This window comes from Euprymna scolopes, chromosome 21, assembly GCF_053919585.1.
Source record: "Euprymna scolopes isolate OS-2025 chromosome 21, ASM5391958v1, whole genome shotgun sequence".
Lineage (NCBI taxonomy): Eukaryota > Metazoa > Mollusca > Cephalopoda > Sepiida > Sepiolidae > Euprymna > Euprymna scolopes.
This window is the reverse complement of record NC_136502.1, coordinates 124,534,064-124,553,964: the sequence shown is the minus strand read 5'-3', so window position 1 is coordinate 124,553,964 and position 19,901 is coordinate 124,534,064. Positions and strand designations below refer to the sequence as shown.

Genomic DNA, 19,901 nt, shown 5'->3' with positions numbered 1-19,901 from the left:
GTCCCACTCATTTTTAAATAATAGCCTAGATAGCAGCAGCAGACCTGTACATGAAAAGAGGGAAAAGAAGTCTTGATATTCTGTTGGCTTCTTTTCTCCCTTTCGTTGCCTTAGAGAGAGAGAGAGAGAGAGACAAAGTACCATTTGTATTAAATTTATAGTGTCATCATATCGCATTTGCCCTGTGGGTCAATCGCTCAGCCTGAGTTTCAATCTCAACCAGATTATTTTTACACTAATTTTGTCGCAAAATGGACATAAACAATCTGCTTAATATTGTAATTTTTCTGTTTTTGTCATCCGGATTTTGATGAATGATAAGGTTGTTCAGTTGGTTAGTTTACCATATTTACAGAAAAAGTTAGGAGTTCGAATTTCTCAGGGGCCATAAGTATTTTGATTTTGTCCCAAAATGAAATTAGCCATTTCAAATGACAATGGTTAGCAGATTTTTTAGTTTTTAAATTCTCTTTTTCCTGTAATTTTGGGAAATTCGAATCCAGGGTGATGTCAAGTAACCTTGCTAGTGTTTAATAACATTTGCTCTTTTGGACTGCTACAGCAACGCTTATGATGGACTCAGGCATGACACAAAACTTGTGTTCACCCCAAATCACTTTTTTCTACTTCATATATTAAATGAAAAATGAGGAATAAGAGTTAAATATAAGTTTAATTAAAAGGGGAACATAAAAAAAAAAAACCTCTTTAAGCTATGGTATTTCGAAGCTAAATGCTTCTCATCAGAAGAGAAGGCCAGAATTATACAAAATGTAAATATAGATAAGAATTGGCTTTATAACATGAAGATATGAAAGAATAGGATAATATGATTACAAATAATTAAGAAATATTAAAAGTAACATACAAATATATAAGCGTAAAATGGAAGGGTAGTATATATGTAAATAATATTAAAAAGAAAAATATGTGTCACTCTACAGGGTGTCCACAAAGTCTGGCTGCATAATCTACAGGGTGTCCACAAAGTCTGGCTACATTAAGTAGCCAGACTTTGTGGACACCCGTTATAATAATGGCGGTCATTAAAGAAGAGCAAATAATAAAAGAGATGAAAAGATAGATGAGAAAGTGGAGAAAGAAGAAAAGGGGATGGAAAAATCAAGTAAATCAAGATAGGAAATACATAAATAAAACTGAAAATAAATAAAATAGGATTCAAAACTTTAGATTCGTTTCCCCGGAACCTTACTTTGAAGTTCACTTTATTTTATCTTTTATTTTTGATCCTATGTTTTGAACACTTCAGTGTTTTTTTGTTTTTTTTTAATCCGGATTTTTAAAAGTTTTTGATTCTATTTTCTTTACTATCATATTATTTTATCGATTAATGGGTCTCCTGTGGAAATTCCACAGGAGACCCATTCATATGTAATATATTGATGTTGGCATTCTGTAGATGTTCAATGTAAATGGAGACGCTCTGATATTATTGTAGCTCTTTTGTTAAAACTGCAAAAGTATTTATCTAAGCTAGCAGGGAAGCCTGATCGTAAAGTACGCTTAAATATGATATTTTAATTCTTGCAGATTTCGTATATATTATTATAGAGTTAATGTTCTATTAAGTTTTTTTTTTTTTTTTTTTTTTTTTATATTTTAAAGTTGCGATTTAAAAAAAAAAAAAAAAAATATATCCATAGTATTAGGGGACATCAGCTTTAACCAAGACTTTTGAAAAAAAAATATATGTACATATATATAACTTGAGTTCTCTCAGCTTTAACCAAGACTTATGAATAATTCTTGATAAAATTATATAAAAAATAGACTACTGGAGTGCCATCAGCTATAATCGAAATCAAAACTTATGAATAATTCTTGGTAAAATTATTTATTACAAGAAATGGAAGTCCATAGCAATTAAACGACAGTCGCTCGGACGTAAGCATGACACGTGAAATATATATAACACACACGCAATATCATATTAATATACAGATGAATATATATTAAAATATATATAAATATTAATATTAAAATACAGATAAATATATATAATATATATATATATATATATATATATAGATAAATATTAATATTAAAATATAGATAACTATTATATTAATATATAGATATTGGTAATGATAGATCAGTTTTAAAGGCAATGATTTGTGTGTGTGTGTGTGTGTTCATTTTTTGGGTTGACATTGTTATTGCTGATACAATAGCAAGCAAAGAAATATCACTTGTTCTAACAACATAACTAGGCATTATCACTCTGGTTACAAAATCCAGTAGTATTCATTGAAGAAAGGACAATTTACCTTTGTTTTTTTTACATTTCACAATTTCGAAATTTTTTACATGAAAATTGATAATTTGTATTGTTTTGACTAGTGTTCCCTGACTATTAATAAATATTATTTATTTGCTAATAAAAAGTAATAAAAAAATTTAATCGATTAAATAATTGTAACGTGGCTGTAATGCTCAAACCGTGTTCATTACAGTTCTAACCTGTCTCTGATCCTCACGCTGTCTTGTACCATTGAAAAGAAGCAAACAAACAAAAATAAATAAATCCGACTCGGCTTTAATTTCTTTTTTAACAGAATTCGTTTATTACCATTTTTTTCTTTCTCCCTGTTGCAACGCCAGCTTAAAAGTCTCTTGTTGCCACATGTCCATCTCACCAGGCGCGTTACTCTTTCTTCCGACCATACGCTGGCCACAGCCAGCCCATTCTTGCCTTCATTTTACCACGTGGTGTCCTTTTCTTTTTCTTCAGACGCAAGTCTGAGTGCATTTTTCAATTTGTATATGTCAGACAATTGCACTTAAGGGAACAGCAAGGATACTAAAAAGAGCTCTCGGTTGGTTTCAATAAAAAGAAGGGCAATGTTGGCAGCTGGTGTGGCCTTCTCCATACCCAGCATTACAATCTTCAAAGAAAGAAAAAAAAAAAAGTTCAAACGCTGCTTCTGCTGCTAACACAATCGCTTGCTATTCATCCTTCGGCTGCTGCTGCTATTTTCATCCGCGCTCTGTTACAAATGCATAATTCAGCATTTGACAAAATATGAGTTAGATTTTTTTAAATTGAAATTAAAAAAACTCGTTTACGCATTCTAAATAATCTTTTTCAACGATCAAATTTTGGAATATCAGAAACTGTTATTGAATCATTGAATGTTCGATTGATTTGACCAGCAAACTCAAGGTATTCCCTTGAATAGCGATGGTGTTAAAATAGAAAAACTTAACACCCCTCGAACACAAAATGTAGATGGTGTGCTCTGCACTCTCTTCGCCAAGGCTACAATTCCTGCAGGTGGTGTTGGGTGCCCTTTTGATTTTGGCAAACCAAACTTAAGCTCAGAATGGCTTAGTGTTACTTGATGGTTTCTGCACATCCCCATTTCCTCCTGCCTGTTCAGCTTCTCACCTCTGTCGCCATAAACTTGTCTTGTGTATAGATGGGACGCCAGGACGATCTACAGATAGCTGCCTTTGCCATATCGAGACCTAATGCTGCTATTGTTGTTGGGCATCATTCATGATGATGATTTTGTTGACATTCATTTCCCTGATATCTTTCTATTAAGAACTCTTTCTAGAAGGATCTTATATACTTATGCGAAGAACCATGTGAATGTTGCCAATGCCCCTAAGTGTAAACGTTTCTGTGGAATGAACTGGATTCGAACTTGGCACACCCAGGTTGTCAGCCCGCGTCGTTAACCATTGAGCCACTGCCACCTCCCTGATGCTATTGCATGTCCAGGGCTTGTCACCGATTCTGCTATTGATGAGAACACAAAATGGCAATACAAGTTGCACTTCATGTTAGTGATTTTCCATTTAGAAAAATGGAAACGTTATCTGGCTATTTGCCATCCCTTCTATGAAAGCCAATTTGTCTAAAGATTGATAAGAAGCCAGCAATGTGTAAGGTCTGTCGGATGACGTTGTTGAGAGCACTTTATTTCATGAATCCACAGTTAAGTGATGCTGAGACTGATCAGTATCAAGACGGGTACTCATTTGGGTATACATGTTACTGTATTTAAAATTTGGTACAAGTAGTCGGCAAGCTAAGTAAACAAGCAAACAGTTCTGGTGCGTTAGTTGTGATCTGCACCAACCAGATACTGGCTGATAATGATACATCAGGTTTAAAGCAAAGGTAAAAGTTTGGGGGAAGTCTATAATTGTTTTTTATTCTAGTGAAATGGAAACGGATTATAAAGATGAATTTTTTTTTTATTTCAATTTAATCTAAGCATTTTTTTCCAGTTGAGTGCCACTACTGTTACACAAAACTGCATCCAATTTGGGAAGTTTGTGGACTTAGAATTCCTTTCAAGTCTATTCTGATCTAAAGTAGTATTAGCTGCCAGGATCTCATCTACACATATGAAATGAAATTTATCTAGAAACTAGCAGGCTGCCTGGTGTTGCCTGGTTGTAAGATACGCTTAAATATGATATTTTAATTCATGCGGATTATGTATTTGTTATTAGACAGGCAATTCTCTATCGATTGTTATATTGAATCTAATATATAGTCGTCATCATCAAGTGGTGTCCTGCCTGGTACAGGCATTGATGGCTATGGCTCTCCATCTTTCTCTCTCAAGGCATTCATGAATGCATTGTTGCTCATCATTTTTGAGGTTGCCAAGGTATTCAGACTCAACGTATGTCTCTTGCTGTCCTCTGCTTCTTCTACTTATGATCTTTCCTGTCTACTTAATCTGTTCTAATATATATAATAGTGAGATCAAAACTAAAAACTATGACTTGAGTGCCATCAGCTAGAATCGAGACCAAAACACAACTCTCCAGCCTCATTCCTTAGCCTCTGAGCCATGCCCATATGCATATATTTACACACACACACACACACACACACACACACACACACACACACACACACACATATAAATAAATTCACCTGTTATCCCCCTTTTTTTTTTTTTAAGATGGAATTGCCGATCATTGAAGACAAAATACAAGCAAGATCAAGAGCGTTTTATAATTAAATAAATAACTTGGTAAATAAATAACTTGGTAAAGCAAATGCCATGAATAAATATCTGAAGATATTAAAAATTGGGATCTATAAGAATCTTTTACCGAAACGACAGGATTCCGCATAAAATAATGTAAAAAAAAAAAGTTTGATATGCCATAAAATAAAACTAGACAAACCTGTTTCGATGACATACATACTTTAGTTTTGCATAAATCTATTTAATAGATTTTATTGCTTATCAGATTAAAAAAAAATCTTTTTTTTTATATTCAGGTGTTTTTATATTACCCATAGCAAACTATGTAGACAACAGGGTTATTCAGACCAGAGGTGACCTATATTTCTAGATTTTCTGGTTTTCCATTTCAAGGTTAAACTGGTAAAAATAAATTTACTTTAACCAAATACCTCTTCAACATACAGAAGAAAATATTAAAACAAAAAAGCATGAATTATCTGCCCTTGTAATCGTGATTTTTGTTGGATTATATTATAACTAGCTTGGTTGCCCAGGTGTTTGGAGGTGTGTGTGTGTTGAAGGGGGGGGGCGGTAATAGGCAGGCAGGCTCGCACCAATGCCGCAAAGGCGGAAAAGAAAGTAAAAGAAAACCTGACATCTTACCCCTACTTCATGATGCGACTGGAAGTTCAGAACGTTGAAATTAGTAAAGTCATTCCAACAGATACAATGACTTGCAAAAATGGCAACACAAGAAAAACGACCCTCCTTGTAGAAAACTGCCCTGTTGAGGGTGAAGGAATTAATGTTTTTAGCCAATTTTTTTATATTTGTCGTCCGAAGGGTCGAGCTTCAAAATGATATTGATCTTGTGATGATCTCTTGCCTCTTTTTTTTTTTTTTTTTTTTTTTTTTTTTACACAGTGATCACCACTTATCAAGGCCCGGAAGCCACTCAGGGATAAGGGTTATTGCAAGTACATTACGTTAGTGTGGAGATTTGATGAAGTGTTTACTTAAGGGGGCGATTCATTAGGAATTTGTTAACATTGGACTTGAAGACATCCAAGTTGTTGTCTGGTGGGAAGCAGGCAGACTGTTGAAGGTTTTAAGGCAGACATAAAAACATACATACAAACATACATTTAAACAGACAGGTAAGATTTATATTATAGATTAGTGTTGGGATAATGAATCAATTGGAAAAATCAGAAGTTTTGAGAATATCAGAATCGGAAAAAATTAGTCCTTTAATCTTTTTTTTTTTTTTTTTTTTTTTGTTTAAAACAAAATCGTCCACTGCTGGTAGTAAGGATAAACTAATAAATATTGTTTTTAAACTAACAGTAAAACTAACATCTATAGATCACCCCTTCCCCACAATAATTGAGTTTTTACGTTTCTAAAAATATATGCATTTAACGTGTGTTTTTATGGTAATCGGAAAAACAAACATCTTTATATTTAATCTGAATCGGTAACTTAGTACAAAATCAGGAAAAATATTGGAATCGTCCCATCACTAATAGATATATAAAAAGAAATTGTAATATACAAATTTTCCAGGGTTATGGATTTCTGATTTCTGTCTTTTAATTACATTTTCTAATGATGTTCACCATTATTCAGTTGTGTTTCTATGTCATGAGGTTTGCACGATTACACGATTGCAACTCGTTTGAATGATGTTGCTATGTCTCGTCAACTTGTGCCAATTTTGTAGCTGGAAGGAGATATCCACAAAAGCTTCTTTCCTTAAACCACTTGCCTTTTGAAATTCTCTATTTTCTTTCCTCGAGTGTACCGATATGCAGAAATTTGAATGTAATGTGAACAGACATCTTACTGTCCTAAACAGGTCACTCCCTTATAAATCCGGTCCTTCTCACAGTAACCTCGTACACTTTAACTGTAGTATGCCACCTTTCGAGTAAACAAAAGTTTAAAATAAAAAAAAGAAATAAAGCAATTCTGTCATTCCTAGACAAATCCATCATTCGCCCATGCATGGAGTACTGTCACCACATCACGACTGATACATCTAACACTAGTCTCTCCCTCTTAGACAGGATCCAAAAATGAGTCACAAAGCTAATAGATATCGCACTATCAGCCAGGCTCTAACCTCTGTCCCATCCCTATACCTGTTTTACGGATACTTTAATGAAATGTGCCCTAATGAAGTCGTAGCACTTGTATCTCCTCAACATACATACTCCCAACAAGCAGCAAAATCACACCCCTTCACAGTTGAGTTCCTTAGCCTTCATTTATAGAAATTTCTTTGCTCAGACTGCTAGACTTTAGAATTACCTCCCTGTTTCCTGCTTTCCTAGTCCGCAGAATTTTAAATGTAATGTGAACAGACGTCTTGCTGCTCCTCACACTTCCCTGTTAGACACAATCCCAAATAATAGCCCCTTATGTTTCAAGTGGCAATATGCCTTGTTTGGGGTGAAAAAGTGTGAAAGAAAAAACAAGTGCAGTATGCATGGTCCACCATGAACGCACAGAGAACGAGGCATAAAAAAATGACCAAGTTCAGCATTTGCACCCCCCACCTCCAGGGGACGTCAAATCCTGGTGAAAATGAACAAACAGTGCAGTTTTAGGCCTTAGCATATGTAAAAATTTGAGTTCTGCACCATGCAAAAAGGAAGTGACTAAGATTATCATTTGCCCCAAAAGTCCCCAAGGTCTTAACATATTTAAATTTGAGTTCAGCCCCATGCAAAACTGCTTATTAGACATACACAGAAAATTTTGGACAAATATAGCAAAAATAGTCCCAAAAATGGAATGTTTTTATTAGCCCTAACAGAGCTCCTGAGGCACACCCAAGAGTTATCGCGAAGTATAGACAAACAAAATTATATAGAAATCAGTTAGTTAAAAATTTTCAGAAAGTTTTATAAAAATCCAAGGCATCAATTTTTTGTTTTTTTTTGATAAGCACAAAAGTGTCAATTTTAACAATTTAACCCGAAAGGCACCCCTAGGGGGACAACCAGAGTTTTCCCGGGAAAATCCGTTCTGTTACTTTTTTACTCATATCATGTTTCATTTTTGTGCAAAATTTAAAAAAATTCCAAAGCGTAGTTATTGAGAAAAGTGTGGACAGACGAACGGATAAGGGTGAATTTACAGATCTACCTTCCTTTTGTCGGGGGACCAAAAAATATTTTTCATTAAAAAAAAACAAAAAAAAAAAACAACACTTTTTCTTAATAAAGATTTCTTCCACTTGTGCAAATAAAATAAAGTTTGTTTTTTGACATTTTTCAAATATTAAAAGGCTTGTTCACAATCGTGCAATTATTTTAACCGAAAATATTGATTGGTCGACAACTCTGAAAGCAATCATTTACAATTGAAAACAGCACAAAATTAAAATTCATTTTAATTCAATCAGATGTAAAGAATTTTCATGACAGTTTAAAAAGAAACAAATTTATTAAGAAGGAAAATTGAATCTTCCAGCTGTGTATATCCAGTTTAATTTAATCGAATGTGTTCTCATGAACTCCTAGTACTTGTGTCAGTTCTTGACACACCGTCTGGTTTTACCCAGGATATGTTGGGCAACTTTACGCTATTTTTCCAGGGTGTAGCTGAAAAAGACAGAAAAGTTAAGCAAATCTATAGAGCTTTGTATATAGCTGGCAGACTTATTGAATATAAATTTATGGAGATTTCAATTTAAAAATTCATTAAAAAAATATTTTAACACCTTTTTATTTTTATATTTGCTTTTACGCTTCAAAATAAAAGATGAAAACATTTCTATTTATCTTTACTCAACTGCAAACTCCGCTGCCAATAATAGCTGTGTTTTTAATTGCTTGGTCAAGATCAAAGTGTAGTATCTGTTCTTCAAAGGCTACACCTCAATATCTTGTTCTCTGTTAGTGGAGGAGAAATCCTTCACGACTTAGACAATTTTTTATTTTTTTTGTTCCTTTTCTCCACATTAAAAAACGACCCTGGTGTCTAACTCTGTCCCGTGGGGAGGCATTGTAAATAGGAATAATAGATGTGTGTTTTTTTAATACAAAAACAATAATCCATATCTATATTATAACAACGCTCACATTCTTAGTGAAATTCAATGCAGTTATTTAAAAGCATTTACTGGAATCGATTTGTATCAAATGCAAGGATAGTACTTCAGCTTATGAACACAGATTTTGAAACTCCAACATTAATTTGTGTTGTCAGAAATTAACAAAATAAAAGCAATCAAAATCTGGCAGACAAATGCAATATGTTCACCCTCCTAAAATTTCTTCAATATTTAAAAAAAAATTATTGATTAAAAACCAATTACGTTTTTAGTTTGCTTTTCTCCGTACATTCGTCATAACTTTTGACTTTTATTTTTGATCAATATTTAGCCAAATTAATCTTGCTTAGTTTTAAGACATATCAACCCATTTTTTTTTTTATGCTGCATGTGTGGCAGGGAATTATGTAAAAAGACACATTATATAAAAAAAAAAAAAAAAAATTTGTTTGGTAGCTGATTTTGTATTCCTGTTCCAGTTTTGGTTTGCTTTCTTTTAGAAAAAAAAAGGTACCTTTCAGAATTATCAAAAACATTTAACATCCCATTACATTATCATATATTAAACATTTACTGATTTGTATGTGGAAGATTTCTTGAAAAATAAATATATAAAGATTTATTATCGAAATGCAGCCTTCGTTTATTTGTTAATACTTCACATCATTTCAACATCCCGGTTTTCTACATTGCTAACAGCCTTCTTATACACTTACATAAAAAAATTAATAAAAATGTTACACTTAAACAATAATTCTAATATTATAAAAAAAAAAAGTTTTAATTTGAACATATCATTTGCAACTGCTAGAAAATTGCTCCATTATTTGTCTAATTTTGCTATCTGCATTCCTCGATTGCATAGCAAGTCGAGATTTAAAATTGATTATGCCTTTCTGGCAGAGAATCAAAACTTTGTTCCTAAATATTGAACATCTTTATCTCTTCACTAACGATATCCCATAGAAATTCCGCAATTGCTTTCCTCATCTGTCGTATTTTCTGTAATAATTCTGTTTGCCCATCTCTTCGCTTGACTGCAACGCGGCAAGTATCAAAGAAAGGGAAGCAATTCATCCAAACTCGACAAACAGTTTTATTTTTATGAGAAATAAAATTAATAAAAATAAAAAATATCTACAAAGTGAAAGATCAATGCTAATAAAATTTTAATATATTTATATATATATATACTAGCAGGGAGACTCAACATTGCTCAGGATTGAATGATGATTAAAGAATATTTCACTTTCCCATATTTTTATTGTCATTGAAACGATGGAATCGTCTATTTTTAAATCAAATCGATTGATTGCCTGCTCTAGTTGGAGACACTTCATGGTGCACTGGAAGGAAGCTTCATATGCCTCCTCACGATGGCGTAATCCACAATATATTGTAGTCTACATTGCACTGTAGAGAACCTACTGTTGATTTTATAAAATTATTTTTATATATAATGGCTTGTATTAAAGATAAAAATGCAAAAGTCAAGTATCATGCTTCAACTGGGCTTTAAACAAAACCATTCATTTCGAATGCACCCCTGTCATATCAAAGAACCTACTGTATATTTTATATGCTGGGTCTTTCTGCTTGTGTGGTAATTAGTGGTGGGACGATTAATCGGAATCGTTAATCGTAAGAATCGTGTATTTTGGGAGGTATCGGAATCGCATCGTTAAAAAATACCTTAATTTTCCGATTCCTTCATTACGATTCTTTTAGTCTGATGTTGAAAAAAAGAAAAAAAAATCCTGATATTTCTAACCGCAAGAGAGAAAGAAAAAGAAACCAAAGAAATTCATTATTAACAGGGCAATGCTTAGTGCCCTTCCCTTACAAGGTTCATTCATTCAGATCTATTGTAATCAAAACTACAAAAGAGTTAACTTGAAAAGAAGTATGCAGGGCTCTACATTGCGAGTAAAAATAAAAAAAGCGCTTATCTTTTTGGCGATTGTTTTTTTTTTACTGACAAATCTTCTAATAGTGAATGAAAATGCTTTTTCAACTTATATTTTCTTAAAATAAAACGAGCAAAGTCAAATTATTTAAACAGTAAAAGGTTTAATAGAACAATATACTTTTTTTCTTTTTTTAAAAGAAGGCTTTTGAAAGAAATATCTCTAAAATGAAATTGATCACGTTGTATTATTTCGCAAAGTTTTGACAGTAGTCGGCTTCTTTTGAAGTTTCAAAAAAATCGACCCTATACCTATCTCTTCCAAACCTAAAGTTATTAAATAACCCCTTCGTTAATTTAAGGGTAATTAATTCAATTCAGTCAAGTTTTTTTTTTTTTTTTTTAATTTCATTGAAATAAAATCCATTATTTTTTTTTCTCCAGAAAGATAAAACCCTGAATTTGATTATATTAAAAGCAGAATAATACAATCTTTTTTCTAGAATTTTAAATTGAAAATTAAGTGTTTTGCGCAGTTTTTTGCCGAACGAAAAAGAAATTAATATATATATTTTTAAAAGGTTTTGTAATCAATTAATTTTTATGTCTAAATAATATTTACGATTAATTAAATAATTTCATTTTAAAAAGTATTTATAAATAGAATTTTACTAAGGACTTATAGTTTAGCAATATTGAACCGCATCATCAACCATGTGTGAATTGAACACAGTCAACCAAAAAAAAAATTCAAAAGAAAATGCTGGTTTGTATTACTGTACACATAGATTCGAAAAACTTGTAAAAAAATAAATATATAACAAATAAATGTTATCAAAGGCAAGATAAGTTATTTTTCTACCTAACTGGATATATTTTTCGGGTTTTTATTCAATGTAACATGTTTATTCAGCTCGAAAAACATGCAGTGTTTACCGATGTATTGGAAAATTCAAAATGGCGCCCGACACTCTCTTTAACACGGTAAGTTCAGGAAAAGATGTTATAAATAATAAACTATACAAAATACTGCTAGAAACTCGCTCAATATATGTTACCGTGACATATTTTGACATATATTCGGTGTTTTTTTAATAGTATTTTGTCTAGTTTATTATTTATAACACCTTTTCCCAAACTTACCATGTTAAAGAGAGTGTCGGGCGCCATTTTGAATTTTCCAATACATCGGTAAACACTGCATGTTTTTCGAGCTGAATAAACATGTTACATTGAATAAAAACAAAATAAATTACCCAGTTTGGTAGAAAAGTAACTTATCTTGCCTTTGATAATATTTGTTTGTTATATATTTGTTTTTTGACAACTTTTTCGAATCTATGTGTACAGTAATACAAACCCGAAAATGCATATTTGCATTTCATTATGTAAACTTTTATACATTGGTTTCAAAAATTAAATTCTATAAGTTTTTTTTGTTAACTACCGGTTGGTACAATTTACCGCCCCATCCCTTTATATTTTTTTCTTTTTGTCTTTTTTAGTGGATTATTTTCAATTAATTATCCAAATAAGTGACTAGCTTTAAAACAAAATTTAATAGTAAATTATTTGTTTACAGATAAACTGAATTTTCTAATATGGCCCAAAGTCCAAAAAAAAGTCTTTTTGAAGATGATGAGTTGAAAGCCATTTGCAAAGTCTGTCAAATTAAAATATCGCGAGGAATAAAACCATCTAACATGACCACAACCAACATGTTAAAACATTTAACTATGAAGCATCCAAATAAATTGGAGGAGCAAAATAAAAAAGAAAAGGAACAAAAAATTACCAACTAGTCACTCAGAGCAGTTTTATTAGTGAGGGTCGAAATCGCAGTGTCTGTTTTTTTTTTTTTTTTTTTTTTTTTTTTGCCTATGTCACCATCTAGGTGTCACCATTTTTTTTAACCCTCCTTAACTTCAAAGAGTAAATACAATATATACAACTAAAAAAATAATTTTTAAAAATGCTGATTCCATTCATGAAAAATTCTTTTAACTAGAAATTAAAACTTAGGTAAAGATAGCTGACTGACAGCAACAGGAGCACTGGTTAACTACTGAACCACGTGGAAAGGTATGTGGGGGGGGGAAGGAAATTAAATGATGATAATAAATTATGATAACCGTCTTTGAAAGGCACTAAACTCCTAAAATTTACTTCTTTAAAATTTTAGGCGGCACTCCCCGGCGATTTTAAAGCACTCTCTCTCTCAAAAAAAAAAAAATTAAAAAAAAGATTTAATTTTTAAGTTTGGGAAAGATATATTTATTATAACCAAATTCCTGTATGAAGACTGGATCTACTTTATTGGACATTAATTTGTGAGATAAGTAATTTTTCAATGTTTAATATGTTTTTAAAGTTTCAATTATCAATTAAATTTTTTTAATTGTATTTATTTTTCAATTTATTTAAAAAAAAACAGGGTTTTAAATGTATTTTTCAAGGTAACAAGCTTCGAAAGAAGTCTAATAAAAAAAAAATCACTTAATTTTTGATTTCGACAACCCTGAGAATTTAATTATTAAAAAAATATTGAAATGTGACATTTTTTTATTTAACATTTCTATTAGTTCAATTAATTTTCTTTCAATAATTCATTTCACTCAACAAACTTCACCATTTTTTGTTTGTTTTTTTTTTAAATCTTTTTCTGTAATTTTGGTAATTATGTTTGCTCAATTTTATCTAGTATTTCATTTGTTTTTTTATAGTGGTATCATTTTTATATGTGTTCCTTTGATATACCCTATTTCAAAATTAGTTTGGCTAAACTTATTCTTCACGTTAGAAAAAACGTGTAAAAGCAATGAAAAAGTAAGAAAAAATAATAGGTGTTAACTACTCCTTGTGAATTATGGAGGTCTGAAGAACTGCCGTCACAAATACAACTATCAATAGCTAAACAAAAAATCGTTTTTGAAATTCCTTTAATTGTAACTTTTCGCTATACCTACCTTTTGGTATAAAACACAAAAACTTTCGATTAATGGTATTTCTCATATATGGTCGTTAACTTTGGAAAGGTTATTTTGTATCTACGGCGCCATGTCACGTGGTATATTGTTTTTTTTTTCATTACGCACATTCATTTATAAATTATTAAATCAAATATTAATCTTTTTTATATTTAATTAGTATATATTTTCTTTATCTTCCGCTATATTTTTTTTATTTAATTCATTAAATCTGTTAATTATGAGGACCAAAATAATGAATCGTGTGTATTTATTCTCTAATTTTCTTGTTTTTGTTCTGTTATATAAATTCTACTTTATTTGTTTTTTATCTGAACGATAAATTCTATTTTCTTTGAGTTTTTTTTTCTGTATTCCAATTAAGTAAAATAAATTTTCTCTAAAATAAATTTTGCTAATTTTTCCGTTTAGTTTACTATATAATAATTTTATTTAAACCAAAACACGACGGTGTAGACATAAAATATCTCTTCCAAAGTTAGGGAACATATTTGGGAACTACCGACCATAAGTATAAAACTACCTGGTATATTTCAAAACAATAAATTCCCTAGGAATCGGAATCGTACTTGGTATCGGAATCGTTAATCAATATTTTCCTGGAATCGGAATCGGAATCATATAAAAATTAGGAATCGTCCCAACACTAGTGGTAATAAAATTTCTCAAATGCACTTTTGATATTAGGCTGTATAAGATGTTAACTTCGGTCCAAATCGTGTTCTTTCTTTTATTGGATTATTTCGATTATTGATACTTATCGAAGACATTCCAATACAAAACCTATCTAAGAACACTGTCAGATAGATAAAGTATATTTGTGTGAAATTTTATAAAAATCAGTCCAGCCATTTGTAGAGTCTATAGGGAATGAACTCCCTCTCACACACACACACACACGTATATAATAGTAGATAGATAGATAAACAAGATACTTTCATTTATACATTGGTTTTTCTGTATACTAGCGGGGGATACCCGGCGTTGCCCGGGTGTTTGGAGGTGTGTATGTAGGAGGAGGGGGGGGCTGTTTTAATATTATAAAAAAAAAAAAGGTGTAAAAGAGGAAAAAAGGTTTAGGTAGGAAGACAGGCTCAAACCCGAAGCATCGAAGCTAAGGTGGAAAAAAAATGCCTGACACGTTACCTCTACGCCAAAGAGACACACAATTGAGAACGGATAAAATTAACCCTTAAAAAACACTTGCAGGTGGTTTAAACTAACGTCAACATTTTCTAGGTCAAACATGACATCATTGTCGTAGTAGCAGGAAGAGGCTGAGTTTAGGGAGAAGGAACACCCCCCCCACCCCACACACACATTTTAGGTTTTATATTTATAGATGCCCCCCCCCCACCCCCCAGCTGTGGTTTAGCTAATATATGACATTTAAAATTGAAAGGAATAAAAACAAAACGAACGTGAAAGAAAAAATATAAATGGAGAAAAAGAAGTGAAAAAAAGAAGAAATTTATAAAATGGCACAAGTAACCCACAGAATAACTGGAATGTAAAGTCGCGTTTCACCCGACGGAAAAATGCCAATTCATATTTTTTAAGCAACTAAGAACTCAAACCAGTGTTCCTTGTATATTCCCCTGTGGACATATCTGCAGCGGTGTTAAGTGGTTGCGGGCGGAGTATGAATCAAATAGACAGAAAAAATTTTACAACTTCCATTGATTCTAACCGATTGTGGCAGTGAACTCTCATCAGAAAAAATATAGAAATGTACGAATATCAAGGAACTGTAAGGGTTGTAGGCCTATAGCACACCTCAGATCCTGTGCTGAAGTGTGGGGACATTACATTTGAATGTAATGTCGTGATTTTTAATCCTATTAAGGTCAAACTCACACGGGGGAAAAATGAGTTCATTTTATTTATATAGAGAAGAGAAGAGATAAACGAAATTTAAGTCTATAGAAGGCATAACAATGCAGGGATGCAACAGATAGAAGCAACTCTGAAGCAACTTTAGATATAATGGTGGAACCGGCTATGCAGTTTCACTTTATTGAATCAATATATGTACAATCATATATATTATATATGCACACACACACACACACACACACACACACATATATATATATATATATATATATATACAATATTCAAAGCTGGCGTAACAAAGAAAAACAATTTGCAACTTCTCTTTCGATGCTTAGCCAATGAAATTGCAGCAGCTGACAATTGGCAAACTGTATCTTTTTTATTAAATTGTTAGGTGAAAGTACAGCATAGTTGAAAAGCTCCTTTCCCGCTGTTAAGAATAGCTTTCTAAATAATGTTATTTCAACACGGTACATAAACTGCACAAGTACCTTTTTTTTTAAATTATCATACAATAATTTTTTTCGATGTCTTTTTCCTTCATTTTTGACTATTTGCTAGCGTTTTAAAACATTGTCCAGCATTTTCGCAAAATGATGATCATTGTTTAACATCCGTTTCCAAGCTAGCATGGAAACGGATGACTTTGCCTGATGGCTCTTTTCCAGGTCACTTCGTCTTCTGCAAGGCCCGGTCATAATCTCAACTTCCTAAGGTCATCCTTAACTGATTCCATCTCTTACATAGTCTACACCTCTCTTTAGATCCATCAATTTCAATTAACCTACATCTGCTGACTAAATTTGCATTATCTAAAAAAAAAAAAAAACCCCGGATGAGTTCATCACCTTCTGATGGTTTACATGACCTGCCCGGAATATGCTGACAATAATACGGTCTATATTCTACACAAGTACCATTTTAAAAAAAAAAAAAAAAAAAAAAAATTTAATTTGAGTTGTTAACTACATTTAATGGATTTCTTTTTTTCTTTGATTTCAGGTTAACTTGTCACCATGGCAACTATAGAAAAACTTGTCAAATCTTTTGAGGCCCTCAGGGTCTTCCAGCCTGTTGGGGGCAGCACGGAAGAACCACCAAAGTAAGTAAAATACCTTACTATATTAATAGACTGTCCGAAATGTATAGTTACTATTGAAATCAGTGTTTTATTATTTTCGCTACTTTCAAGCATATTTTAAAGCAATCGTATTAGTATAAAATATATAAACTGGAAAGGATATCATATAAAGAAATAAATAGGATAGTGTGTGTGTGTGTGTGTGTGTGTGTGTGTGTGTGTGTGTGTGTGTGAAATAAAATTTTTGCCAGTAACACTTGGTTAAGTTAATACTGATTCAGAACATGACCTAAGATCATGTCAGCATCTTCCATCAGTTTACGGTAAGTAGCCAAAATATTTGCCGGAAAAAGCCAACACACACACTGTCAGATGATAAATTCAAAATGCTGAAAAAAAACTTAGGCAAAAGAAGATTTAACTGAAAATGGAAACAACTATGAACAAAAATCCAAACTATTTTACTTTTTCATGGAAAATATCTAAATTTTTTTTTTTTAAAAATAATATCATAAGTTTTTTTTTTTTGTTTTTTTGTTTTTTTTTAATGAAAACCTTGTTTGCTGATTGGCTGATGATGTCAGCTTTTTCTGGCAGCTTACCATAAACTGCAGGAAGATTCTGACCTGACCTTGTGTCAGGTTCTTGATCAGTATTGTTAAGTTTATTTTGTCAAATATGGATATAAAAAATTACTTTATTTTTATAATCCAACATTTGCTATAGTTATTAAGTTTGTAAAAAACAAAAATTGCTTTAAAAAATAATCTGAAATTATTAAAAACTAGCAGTATCGTTTGGTTAGTTTGGAAGTCAATTTTTAAAAGCCATACAACATGTGTAAAACAAATGTTGACATAAGCATCATTTTAAAACGAATAACACTTATTTTATGTGATCCCCATGTTTTTTAACAAATCGCTTTCTGCACTAATTTTATATAACAAATTGTTTTTATCGTTATTTTACTATTTTGTTTGCATTAACTTATTAGGAAGCATGAACAATTTTGTTGATAAACGTTTTTTGCAAACAAAAGAAAGTTTGTTAGGAATGAAGCTATACTGGACTAGCTTAAAGTGTTTTATTATTGTTGGCCATCTTGCAAAACAGAAATTTTCAACAAACTTTTATGTAATCTGAAAATTTAAGTGTACAAATTTAGAATTACAATTTACAATGGATAATTTTTGAAAATATTTCAAACAGAATTACCATCTTTTAGTCGTGTCTTTAATGGATGCTTACTTTCTTCCTGTTCTTATTTATACGTCTCTGTCTTCCTCTGTTTATTTCTGTCTCTCACCCCGTCTTCCTCTCTCCCTCACTCTCCCCTTCTTCCTCACTCTCTCCCCTTCTCCCTCACTCTCTCCCCTTCTCCCTCACTCTCTCCCCTTCTCCCTCACTCTCTCTCCTTCTTCCTCTCTCTCTCTCTCCTTCTTCCTCTCTCTCTCTCCCTTCTTCCTCTCTCTCTCTCCTTCTTCCTCTCTCTCTCTCCTTCTTCCTCTCTCTCTCTCCTTCTTCCTCTCTCTCTCTCTCCTTCTTCCTCTCTCTCTCTCTCCTTCTTCCTCTCTCTCTCTCCTTCTTCCTCTCTCTCTCTCTCCTTCTTCCTCTCTCTCTCTCTCCTTCTTCCTCTCTCTCTCTCTTCTTCTCTCTCTCCTCTCTCTCCTTCTTCCTCTCTCTCTCTCTCCTTCTTCCTCTCTCTCTCTCTCTTCTTCCTCTCTCTCTCTCTCCTTCTTCCTCTCTCTCTCACTCCTTCTTCCTCTCTCTCTCTCTCCTTCTTCCTCTCTCTCTCTCTCCTTCTTCCTCTCTCTCTCTTCTCTTCTTCCTCTCTCTCTCTTCCTCTCTTCCTCTCTCTCTCTCTCTCTTCTTCCTCTCTCTCTCTCTCCTTCTTCCTCTCTCTCTCTCTCTTCTTCTCTCTCTCTCTCTCTCCTTCTTCCTCTCTCTCTCTCTCCTTCTTCCTCTCTCTCTCTCCTTCTTCTCTCTCTCTCTCTCCTTCTTCCTCTCTCTCTCTCCTTCTTCCTCTGCCTTCCTCTCTCCCTCCCTCTCTGCCTTCCTCTCTCCCTCCCTCTCTGTCTTCCTCTCTCGGTGTCTCCCTCTCTGTCTTCCTCTCTCGGTTTTTCCTCTCCCTCTCGGTCTCTCCCTCTCCCTCTCTCTCTCTCGGTGTCTCCCTCCCCCTCTCTCTCTCTCTCGGTGTCTCCCTCCCTCCCTCCCTCTCTCTCTCTCTCGGTGTCTCCCTCCCTCCCTCCTCTCTCTCTCTCTCATTGTCTCCCTCCCTCCCTCTCTCTCTCTCGGTGTCTCCCTCCCTCCCTCTCTCTCTCTCGGTGTCTCCCTCCCTCCCTCTCTCTCGGTGTCTCCCTCCCTCCCTCTCTCTCGGTGTCTCCCTCCCTCCTCCCTCCCTCTCTCTCGGTGTCTCCCTCCCCCTCTCTCTCTCTCTCTCGGTGTCTCCCTCCCTTTCTCTCTCTCTCTCTCTCTCTCTCTCTCGGTGTCTCCCTCCCCCCTCTCTCTCTCTCTCTCTCTTCTGTCTCTCTCGGTGTCTCCCTCCCCCCCTCTCTCTCTCTCTCTCTCTCTCTCTCTCGGTGTCTCCCTCCCCCTCTCTCTCTCTCGGTGTCTCCCTCCCCCTCTCTCTCTCGGTGTCTCCCTCCCCTCTCTCTCTCTCTCGGTGTCTCCCTCCCCTCTCTCTCTCTCTCTCTCGGTGTCTCCCTCCCCCTCTCTCCTCTCTCGGTGTCTCCCTCCCCTCTCTCTCTTCTCTCTCTCTCTCTCTCTGTCTCGTGTCCCCCCCTCTCTCTCTCTCTCTCTCTCTCTCTCTCTCTCTCGGTGTCTCCCTCCCCTCTCTCTCTCTCTCTCGGTGTCTCCTCCCTCTCTCTCTCTCTCTCTGGGTCTTCCCTCCCTCTCTCTCTCTTCGGTGTCTCCCTCCCTCTCTCTCTCTCTCTCGGTGTCTCCCTCCCTCTCTCTCTCTCTCTCGGTGTCTCCTTCCCTCTCTCTCTCTCTCAGTGTCTCCTCCCTCTCTCTCTCTCTCGGTGTCTCCTTCCCTCTCTCTCTCTCTCAGTGTCTCCCTCCTCTCTCT

At 33.9% G+C, this 19,901-nt stretch overlaps 1 protein-coding gene across 1 annotated transcript in view; it reads left to right on the top strand.

Annotated features, from left to right (window-relative positions):
- The window catches only part of LOC145242705 (huntingtin-like), a 228,071-nt gene that overhangs the window by 34,489 nt on the left and 173,681 nt on the right, over positions 1-19,901 (top strand). The window contains exon 2 of the mRNA XM_080105836.1: positions 16,756-16,855. Within this exon, the coding sequence (XP_079961962.1) occupies positions 16,770-16,855 (86 nt within the window). The 5' untranslated portion in view covers positions 16,756-16,769. The remainder of the gene's footprint in view (positions 1-16,755; positions 16,856-19,901) is intronic.